This window comes from Petaurus breviceps, unplaced genomic scaffold (genome assembly GCF_028583685.1).
Source record: "Petaurus breviceps papuanus isolate PSGF00001 unplaced genomic scaffold, PetGlider_PUasm1.0 90750, whole genome shotgun sequence".
In the NCBI taxonomy this organism is placed as follows: domain Eukaryota; kingdom Metazoa; phylum Chordata; class Mammalia; order Diprotodontia; family Petauridae; genus Petaurus; species Petaurus breviceps.
Window position 1 is genome coordinate 3,738,709 of NW_027187335.1, and position 11,420 is coordinate 3,750,128.

An 11,420-nucleotide genomic window follows, 5' to 3' on the forward strand; every position below is an offset into this window, starting at 1 on the left:
TTATTTCTCACTTCAACCCCATCACCTCCTAGAATGGGACTGTCTTTTATTTATTTATTTTTTTGTATCGCCAATGCTTTAGCACAGTGCCTGGCACATAGTAGGTGCTTTATAAATATTTATTGACCAAGAAATGTTTATTGAGAAAAAAAAGATGGACGTTTGGTTTGAAGGCACCAAGTCCTTAATTCTAGGCTGTCACTCACAGAATCCGAGTTTCAGATTCTGAAGGAAAAACTTTGAAAATGAAAACCAGAGGGAGGATAAGGATTACTCAAAGGACAGCATAGCACGAAAGGAAGCAACTTTTCCAAATGCAGAAGAATTGGTCTACATCGACCAAGAGACCGGTGAAATTCAGCTGTGAGGCAATGGTCGGGGATTTCCTTTCACCACATTTTCTCTGGTCCCTTAATTGTTTTTAAAGCTTGCTGAGTACTTTGTTTACAATCCCTAGCACAGGGATCTGCATCCCCTGCTCCTGTTTGTGCTGTCCAAGAGTCTGTCTCAGTTCCACTCCGCCTGGAGCAAGGTAAGGATTTTCTTTCTATTCTGTTCTCTGCTCTGAAGCTCTGAGACAGAAAAGGAGTGTGTGTGTGTGTGTGTGTGTGTGTGTGTGTGTGCACATAGGCATGTGTGTTTATGTGCTTATGTGTGTCGCAAATGACTAAGGCACCCACCAATTTAACCTCATCATTGATGGAGTCTGGCTGCAGAGAGCTAGGGACAGTGAGAAAAGTTTCTAAAACCAAAGAATTCTCTTTTGAGCCATGTGCTTTGAAAAGTTTGTTCAGAGAACTCTTTTTTTTTATAAGAGATGTCCGTCTCAGGGTGCAGCATACTGATGATTTTATTTTTAAAGCACGATCACATTTGGGAGGTGAAGTATCTTTACTTATGCATATCCTTTGTGAGATCTGTATTTCATTCGTTTTATTTTTTTGCCTTGCCATCCTGGGCATGCTGGGAGTGGGAAACATTAAGAGACAGCTAACATTGTTAAGCAGGAATTCTTAATTTTGGACTTTGGAATCTGTAAAGACTAAAAAGAGAGTATGTTTTGTTTGCTGAGAGGTAGCTTTCCTTAAGGGGATCTCTGAGAGAGTGTGTCTCAGGGTTTTGGTTTTTTTTTTTTTTTTCTGTCTGTCTCTGCCTGCTCTCTTCCAAACATGAAAGTTGGAGCATTCTACATTTTGTCTCCAAGAAGGACTTTTATAGAAGCTCCCCCACCCTCAAATTTCTTACTGAGCTGGAGCTCTCAGCACACATGGGGGGAAGGGTTTAAGATTGTTAATGAGGGAAAAGATTGCCAGACAGTGAAAGAGAAATCAAAAGACTGAAGTGAGCCTTTGTAAGAGAAAGATCACGGATATCCCTCCCTTCCTTAGTCTTCTCCACCACTGACCACCCACATACTCACCACCACCACCCTGACACTCATGCACTCTGCCCATCTTAGCAGGTTGATTACTTTTCTACCTCTCTCATCTCATACATTGTAGCTTAGGAAGCCAGAGAATAGCAGCCTGGTGTCCAGCCTTATGGAAGCAGGAGGTTTGGTGTGGGGTAAGGGATGGGAGGACTATTGTGTGCAAAGGTGTCAGGCAAGCTGATAAAGTAAAGAGGGAACACCTATTGACAGGACACTCAGGTCTATCTCTATGGATGGTTTTCCCTACTCTTACTATCACCATACACACACACATACACACGTATATCTATATCTATATATACATATGTGTGTTCTGTGTGTATGTATATATGTATGCATGCATGTGTGTGCATACACGTATACATTTATGAACTTGTGTGTATGTGTGTACATATATGCGCACGTGTATGTATATGTGTGTGTACGTGTCTGTATCACAGATATGAGCCAGTAGGCAGGAATGAATGGAATGTTGGACTTAGAGGTAGGAAGACTTGGGCTCAAATCTCACCACAGATATTTACTTGCTGTATTATACTGGGCAAGTATCTCAGGTCCATCAGGAAAATCAAGGGGTTGGGCTAGAGCCCCTCAAAGACCCCTTCCAGCTCTATGTCTATGATCCTAAGATCTCTAGAAGGGTTAGGAAAATGCCAAATACCAAGAGCCTACATTGGTCATTGATCAACTGGGGATAACTCCCCTCGAGTTCCCCACTTACTCTGTAAAAGGCAGAAAAGAGGTGAGAGCAGTGCAGTTGAGACACTAGTTATTCCCACTCACCCCAGGCATGTAGCTGACCTCTTCGTCAGGCAGTTACACTTCATCAGGGTGCTGAACTTTTTCACATTTATTGTACATTTATAGAATTCACAGGCACGTGTGTGATGATTTTTCAACCTCATTGTAAAAATAAAGGAATAATCCTTCCATTCTCCTCTACTTCTACCCTCCCACACACACACAGTTATTTATGGTTCTTTTTTGGCAAATGAGAAAATGTAATTGCTAAACAGGGAGCAATAATGTCCTTTTCCAGAAAGTGGCTTAGATGTCTAAGTGACTTGAATTGCCACCTTTACCCTGCCCTTCCCCCCCCACCTCCATGCCATGTTTACTAATGCAAGTGAACAAGGGAAAAATTTGTTTTGCAATTTCATTACAACATGTAGATCTATTGAAATGAGATGGTCAACCTTCTGAGTTACTAGAAAATGCATGGATTTCACCAAAACAAGAACTACCATGGGATTTTAAAACTGGGAACAGATTAGGAAAAATTTGCACAACAAATTCCCTGGTATATTTGCTATTTAAAAAAAACTCATTGTAACAATGACACTTATAACACTTATAATATTTCGAGATTCTTACAGATGAGAATCCTAAATGACAGCCCTATCTTGCATGTGGAGGCTTATACATACAGAAAAGTTTGGAAAAGATGAAAGAGAGAGCCATGAAATTTCTTATCTGCTATGTCAGCGTGCCCATCATTTAACTAATCATTGATGCAGGCTGTGAATAACCATGTTTAATTGGCAACAACTTAAAGTCAACATTTTGTGCCATTGGAAATCCATTACTCCCATCTTCCTCCCCCTCCCCCATCGCCAAGATTAACTTGCTCTGGATTCAGCTTTCTACAAAAAGTGCTGGCCTATTCACACCCATTCAGAAGAGGAAGGCTGGAAAAGCTTAGGAACATAAATCTTTTTTTTTCTGGTTCGTAAGGTTAACCCAGCTGCCTGGTGGCTTCCCAGCTGTTCCTGCTGTCGATAATAATTTCCATCCTTTGGCTGGCCTCTGGGAGCTTCCCCCAGAGCCGCCCTCAGCCAGGTCTATAGCAACACTGACTCCAGGGTATTTAAACCTTTCAGTTCTCCTAAAACCTCTTGGGGCAAAGGAGGAGGCGGCAGGGGGGGCCTAAGCTGGAAGTCTAAGGGGGAAAACATGAGTAATGAAAGTCAGGATCCGCATGTAGTCAACTCGATGAGAGAAATCAAAGTAAAAGCTGTGTCCTTTCTCTAGGGACCTAAGCAAATGATTCTGACACTTACCATGTCAGAGCTGGGAAGGGCTAAAACTTGGAATCTGCTGGCAAGGAAAAGGAAAAAAAAATGACGGGGAGGGAAGAGGAGGAGGGGAGAGGGAGGGGATAAAAAGAGAGGGAGGAAGGGAGAGAAGAGCTTTTGCTCTTTTTGATGTTGGAGGCACAGGGTGTTAGAGGCAGAGGGCAAGAGGAAAGAGCTCCAGAGTCCTGAAGCTGAGTTTGTTGTTTTGTATTTTTTCGTTTGTTTTGTTTGTTTTGCTTTCTTCCCTAGAGTTTCTTTTCTCATTTATCTTTTCAAAGAGCCCCCCTGGCCAAGACACATTACCAGTGGGTTTAGGAGAGCTGCTGCTGCCTTCTTTTTCTCAAGTTGACAGAAGAGATTCAGAGAGATAAGACTTACTCTTTCTTCCCTAAGAGATCAAGCTGAGTTTGCTGTCAATGGATTTCCTTTTTCTGAGGTAGGTATACTTAACTCGAGCATCGATTTTCCCTGTAGTTTTTGCTCCATCCCACAATTTTTTTAGTAGTATTTACCTTCCTCCCCCCCCCCAACTCCCCCACAGACATCCTACTTCCTATTCCCAGGTAGCCTCAACTGTGATTGGTAGTCTCTACTGGGTAACTGCAGGGTTTGGGAAATGTTCTTTGTTGTATCTGAAATAGATAACACACTTCATTAGATAGTTGTAGCAAAATGTTGGAGAGACTTCCTTCCCAGAGGACGTCTGATTGCTAGGACCCAGGCAGAGACTGTGAAAACTGCTTTGTTTTGTCATTACTCTTGGTGGATATTGAAAATATCCAGGGTATCATTCAACATGAAGTGTTTCTGTCAGATAGCCCTAAGTCTATTAGAAAGGTTCTGGAAGGAGCTGAAATGCACATCTTTAGTCCTTCTAGCTGTCTGTTTCTCAAAAATGGGAGGAAGTGACTAACAAGCCTGAGTAACAGGCAAGAATTTCATCAAACTGCTTTTTTGTGTCTAAGTTAGGAGACTTTCAGTGAATTTTCAGGTTTGACCTGATTTTCAAAAAAGAAACATTTCAATAAGGTTAAGTAAGGAAAATTGGAATGCATCTATCAAATCTTACTGAAAATTAGCTCTGTGGATATATGTGCATGTGTACAAGTGTGCATGTGCATGTGTGTGTGTTACAGGTAGCCTAAAGGATGCTCTCTTACTTTGATAGAAATTATGATTTGGCAACTCAGTGCTGTATCTTTCAATAAACATGACCCAATGAGCATTTATTAAGCACCTGTTATGTGCACAACACTGTGCTAAATACTGAGAGCATAAAGACAAAATGGGGGAGGTGGTTGTTGTGAAAGAACAGTCGCTGCCCTCATTTCACTTCAGTAGGAATTAAGTTCCTATTCTGTGTCCGTGATAGGTAGTGGGGTTGCAAAGATAAAAATGAAATAGCCCTTGCCCTCAAGGAGCTTATAGTCTATTGAGGGAAATAACATGTATACACATAAATTTGTACTAAATGTATAAAAAATAATGGGGGGAGGTAAGAAACAGGAGTATATTAATAAAGGTCTATGTAGGCGATAACTCTTAAGTTTGCATTCTGCCAGGGTGATGAAACATGTAAGATGAAACAAATAAGCATATCCATGTTAATTTAAGGAGGGAAGGGAGCAAGCACTAAAAATTAGGGAGAATAAGAATCAACTGAAAATCAGTTTTATTTAAAATTTTAAGAAAAAGTGAAAATGGGGCACTCTACAATACCACTCTTTCTCCCTCCTCTCCCAACCCCCTCTAGCATATGATACTTTTAATTTCTTTGTTTAAGGATTAAAAGCCTCCAGGTCAGTTTGGATTGTAAAATATATACTTATTATAACTAAAACCTTGTAACACTTCCCACCACAAGAGGTGCCTGGAAGGTATCTTTATATGGAAGAGAGAACCAGCAATTCCAGAAACATACGGGCTTTTCCTCTGCTAACTAGATGACATATAATAGAGGAGTCACAGTCCTAGTTTCTACTGTTTTATTGGCTCTGCCCCCATTGACAATCACTTTTGTCATTGGATCATCTTTTGGAAAGAATGCATTTTACATAGCTACAACATTGGCTTAGTGTTACTGTCAGGGGTCTCTGTTTAAAATGCTCCCTCCCCTTGCACTGATGACATTTTAATTCTAGATTCAGTCCTTTCTGTTCTGTTTCAAGGGGAAAAGTAGCAATAGAGCATAATGGAAGAGCTAGTAAAATGTTTGTAGACCTCCTGGGTCTATTAAACACTGTAAAATGCTTCCTGGTTTTTATAACCCCTCTTTTCTTCAATTCTGTTGGCTTCATCTATCAGCTGATGGTGAAAAACATGAAGTTAATTTTTGAATGTCTTTAAGCAGTTTGGATAAATCTATCAGGCAGAGGTGAATAAAGAGAATGAGGAGAATAAAATATATAAATGAATGCAATAGTGTTAATGGAAAGATCAGGAGAAGCTTTTGATCCCAGAAAACATAATGAAACAGATCCATCTTCATTGTATATACCTTTGGATGCTGTCACAGTTATTTTTACTTAGCTATTTTTCTTCATTACTTGAAAATCTTCAATTCAAGGTAAAGATGGGAGAAGGGAGGTTAGAGAGGTGCTATATCCAGAAATGACTGTTGTGTGGCACAAGTAGGCATTAGGGTGAAGAGATAGGCTTTCTCCAGTCCTTTGCTTCTAAAGGGGCATGGTGACTAGCTAACAGCCTGGAGTTAGGAAGACCTGAGTTCAAATCCAGCCCCAGACACTTATTATAACAGCACTAACTCAAGGGTATTCAAACCTTTCTGACACCATGTCAGAGAGCAAAGGTTGGGAAGGGTTAAAACTTGGAATCTGTTGGCAAAGAAAAGGGGAGAAAAACTTTAATAGTAAGTGACCTGGAGCAAGTTATTAAATCTGTTTGCCTCAGTTTCCTGATCTGTAAAATGAGGGTAACCTACCTCTGAGGTTGTTGTGAGGATTAAATGAGACAATAATTGCAAAGCCCATACTTAGCACAGTACAAGTACTATAGAAACTTAGTCATTATTATCATAACTACAAATTGCATTTTCTTGGTATTGCCTAGAATGGAAATTCTTCAACTGAATGTCTCTGTTTTTTCCATACAGCATATGCCTTAATGAACACTTTCAGAATTAGTCTAAAAATTCACCAAGAAATCCCTGCAATACAATATGCCCGAAGAGCACTTTAAAGAGATTTTGGGAGCACCAAAGGGTCCAGAGCCCATAAGAATGGAAAAGAGTAGCAACAACGAGTGTGTGGTCACTGCGATTCCTCTGGTCAGTGAGGTTCAGCTGACAGCCGCCACCGGGGGAGCCGAACTCTCCTGTTACCGCTGTGTCATCCCCTTTGCGGTGGTCGTTCTGATCGCCGGAGTGGTGGTTACAGCCATAGCCTACAGTTTCAATTCTCATGGATCCATCATCTCTATTTTGGGACTTATCCTACTGTCCTCTGGACTTCTTTTGTTAGCTTCCAGTGCCTTGTGCTGGAAGGTAAGGCAAAGGAGCAAGAAATCGAAAAGACGAGAGAGTCAGACAGTTCTGGTGGTAAATCAGAGAAGCCTGTTTGCTTGAAAAACATGATCAAACAGAAATCTGAGGCCTGAAAACCTGGCCAGACTTTCTCAGACACTTATGATCAGTATATATATATACTCATCTATATTTCATGCAACTGGAATTTTCTAAATGCCAATTTAGAAAATGCAATTGGCAAACTTAGGAAGGGTTTGCTGGCAGTCAGGGAGAAGAATGAGAGTGGAAGAGCTCTCGTGACATGTGTCCTCTTTGATGACATACTTGATGGCAAAGACTGTTTCTGAGACTGATAAGTCAGCTTTTTCTCCACATCACACTTCAAGAGTAGGGAGTTATGGGTGAGATGAAAACTATTAGTCAATGCTTGGCTAATATTTTCATTGCTGTTTAGTCGTCTCAGTTGTGTCCGACTCTTGGTGACACCATTTGGATTTTCTTGGCAAATATACTGAAGTGTTTTGCCATTTCCTTCTCTAGCTCATTTTATAGATGAGGAAACTGAGGCAAACAGGATTAAGTGACTTGTCCAGGGTTATATAACCAGTAAGTGTCTGAGTTCACATTTGACCTTCAGATCTTCTTGACTCCAGGCCTGGCACTCTGTCCACTGTTCCACTTAATTATCCTGGTTAATATTGGAAGACATCAAACAAAACAAGACAATGGGACAGATTTACTGTATCTGAGAGTTGCCTACAAAAAAAATCACTAATGCAACATTCTAGCATTTAAACACAGAGAAGACTTCAAAGGTGTAGATCACTTTTGATTTTATTTCCCTGAAATTCTTTGATTCCTCATCCCCACCCCATAAGCTAATTCTCTGGCATCTATTTTTATTATTCTATTCCAGTGACCTCATTCGTGGTACTTTTTTCTTGAAGAGTAAACTCTTAACTTGTTAACTTTTACTGTTGGCTAGATATAAACATGTTTGTAATGATTTGTGTCAAAAGTAAACAAAGGACAAGCAGATCTGGGATGCAATGTTGTTGGTTTAAATTAATATTGAAATGATCCAATCTAGCACTTTCAATGATTTTTATATAAAAGTTTTAAAATGTAATTTTCATTTAAAATAATAAATACTCAATGCTGCTAGAAGCTTCCTAAAGGATTTTTTTTTTCCATTGTGGACATTTTATTGAAAGTTCTTAATCATCCAAAATCCATTGACTCTCTTGAAATAAATGGTTTACTGCTATCAAAGGGTAGTAGGGAACATTCTAAACTCCTCTGAAGAAATGCTCCTTTCAGCAATAAATTCTATTCTGAAACCTTCACTTCAGTGGGAACTGAGAAGAGAAAGCAGAATCACTTTTACTCCAGGTGAAAGTGTTTCTCTGTAATTATACCTTAGGAGGTTTAGGGCTTTGATTTAAGAAAATTTCCATTTTGTTTTGTATAAGATGCTTCACTTACCTTTGTTAGTTCTGATGAACTTTAGCAATAATGGCTAATGAGACCAAAGCTACTTGTTCCATCTTTGTCCAGGTCATTGATCCTGTCCTGTGCCCCAGTCAAAGCCTGCACCCTGAATTGTGGCTTGCTATTTTATGGAGCTATATTGTTGTTCACAGGGGAAACTGAGCCAGAGAATGCACATGGCTATGTACAAACCTTTCCCTGTCACTGAAATAATAACTATGGACACACCCGCTGCCAATGAGACAGTCTTAAAGATTTGGCGTTCTCTGTAAGATACCATGTTCAGGCAGAGGGGAGAGAGCATTGGAGGGCCCCCACTGCCTCCAAGGGCTTAAGTTACTTTGGTTAGCTGCTGGGAATATGAGGTAGCTCTGTGACTATGTACCCATCCCCCCCCATTCTTTGAAGGACCTGGATAGATGAAACAGCATTGCAAACTTAGCAATCACCAGCCCTTTCTAGGTAAGGCATGAAGTGAGAGGATTCACATTTTTTTATCATTTTTATAGGAAAAATGAGGAAGTAAGATGGATTATACAAAATCACCATCCTTTTAAGCTAGTTTGTTAGAGGGAAGTGAGGCAGTTTCAGTTCATCCTGAAATTATAGCAACCCACTTCAACCCACCTCTTTGTGTAATACAGGTTCTAGTCAGGAACCAAACCTAGAGAACTGCCCAGATAGTCCTGCCTTTCAAAATGGAGAAGTGAACACATGTCTTTTTTTCCCAAACCACAAGGGGGCCCTGTACTGCAGCTTACATGCCATATGTTTCCAGGGAATGACAGACTCCGGGCAGAACTGGGGGGAGTTAGGAAGATTCCTCCTGGAACTGAAGGAGGGAAGAATGTCTTCCTACCTGAGTCCTAGAGGATTTGCCCAGGATGCTGTGTTCTCTCTTTTTTTACAGAGGAGATACAACATATTCCTCACTTCACAGTGAATGTCTTTTGTTGTGGTTGAGTCATGTCGGTCACATCTGACTCTCCATGTGCCCTTTTGGCATTTTCTTGGCAAAGATTTTGGAGTGGTTTTTCATTTCTTTCTCCTGCTCGTTTTCCTGATGAGGAACTGAGGCAAACAGGGTTAAGTGGCTTGCCCAGGGTCACTCATCCAGTATGTATCTGAGACCAGATTTGAAATCAGGTTCTCCTGACTCCAGAATGGGAGCTCCATTCACTTCACCATCTAGTTGCCCCACTGAATATCTCATGGTTGTTCCTAGATGAGAAAGCACCACCTTCATAGAACTACCAATCCCAGGGAGTCACATGCTTTTTCAGGCACCTGTAGACTATTACTCCCTGGTTTCCTGACTCCCAAGAAAGAGAGCCAAGGTTATGTTGTTCAACTCAGAAGGTAAACATTTGTCTTAAACTATAATACCTTGGAGAGTCACGACAATATAAACTACTGTGCACAACCAAGCATATGGCTGTGAATAAATGGGAGCTTACAAAACGAACCATTAACAAAAAGGATATTGGAGTTACCCAAAGCTTATGGAGCTCTTTACTGGCACAAATTGCTTTCACATATATTTTTATTTGATCCTTACAACATTCCTGCAAGACAGGTTGTCCCAATATTGATGAATGCCCTAGAGAGAAAACATATAGACAGATAAGTAGAAAGATATATAAGTAGGTAGTATGACTGATAGCTGGGAGGGGGGAGAGAGAGAGAGAAAGAGAGAGAGAGAGAGAGAGAGAGAGAGAGAGAGAGCGCACAAGCATTTATTGAATGCTTATTAGGGCAAAGTACTAGGGATACAAATACAAGTGAAGTCCCTGCCCTGCCCTGCCTCAGGGCCCATCCCCATGTTTCCATAAGCTTGGTGGGTGGAGAACCAGCATTTCAGGTAAAGCATGGAAGCTAAAGGAGGAAGGGGTTGCTGGTAGGGCACTGTACTAATGCCCCATTCTATAAATAATGAAATAGAGGATGAATGAAGCCAAGTGACTTGTCCAAGGTCATATTGTTCATCCTTTGTTTTTTGAAAAGGACCAGTGACATCATGGGTGATTTCTTGACTCACAAGTGAATTGGATTTAAGTGAACCAGAATTACGAAAAGTCATGCAGCTAATATGAGACTAGAATCTACATGTGAAGGCATGTACATATGTGAGCAATACATCAAGGATCTATGATTTCACCAATGTGAAGAATCATTTCATCATGCAGATCACCTCCCATCTAGTAGCTTAGAGCCAAAGGCTTAGGGAAGCTAATTAAGTTGCCCTGGTCAAAAAGCTCCTAAATATCAGAGGCAGGATATTATCCCAGGTCTTCCTGACCTCAAGTTCAGGAGCACTTTATTGGGTATGCCATGAAGCTCCTCCACACATACAAATAAATTATCATATACATGTTAGATAAAGTCTAAACTCTAGCTAATGTTGTTTTTTTTTAAGCTATAGTCACTGGCTAATGTCAAATGTTCATTTAAGAATTCAACAGTTAAGGATTTGACTAACTGATTTCAACTGCAACCATTTTAGTTAATCTTGATATCAATCAAAATGGCTAAGACAAAAAAAAAATGAAAGGAGAGGAGGGGAATACTTTACCCAAGGAATAGTAGCAACACTCTACCTTTGCACATAGCATTGTAAAATTTTAAAAGAGCTTTAAAATACATTATCTCATTTGCCTTTCAATCATCTGTAAGGGTTATGGGATTTAAAGATCTTCCATGCCCCATTGGACTTGCTGATGTAGCAGGAAGGGGCGGAGCAAGAGGAAGCGGAAGCCAAGCTAGCGTTCCTGCGTTGGCTGGCGGTGGTGGTGACGGCGGCAGCAGCAGAGGCAGTGGCAGCGCGAAGCCCTTTTTGAGTTAGGACTGCTAAGGACTTTCTGCTAAGGACTCCTGCTGAGGACTGCCAGGGACCGGAGCTGCTGGGAGCGCGCTTCCAGGACGCTGGGTGGTTGCTGTG

At 40.8% G+C, this 11,420-nt stretch overlaps 1 protein-coding gene across 2 annotated transcripts; it reads left to right on the forward strand.

The window, feature by feature from the left end:
- The first annotated feature begins 286 nt into the window (after positions 1 to 286).
- Positions 287 to 8,158, forward strand: TMEM100 (transmembrane protein 100). 2 transcript variants are annotated; one of them, XM_069067463.1, is made up of 3 exons: positions 287 to 532; positions 3,757 to 3,943; positions 6,620 to 8,158. In XM_069067463.1, the coding sequence occupies exon 3, from the start codon at positions 6,686 to 6,688 to the stop codon at positions 7,088 to 7,090; it is 405 nt and encodes a 134-aa protein (XP_068923564.1). In that variant the 5' UTR covers positions 287 to 532; positions 3,757 to 3,943; positions 6,620 to 6,685; the 3' UTR covers positions 7,091 to 8,158. The 2 variants fall into 2 exon arrangements, with proteins under 2 accessions (XP_068923564.1, XP_068923563.1); XM_069067462.1 differs by having other exon boundaries at positions 3,786 to 3,943.
- The last annotated feature ends 3,262 nt before the right edge of the window (positions 8,159 to 11,420 follow it).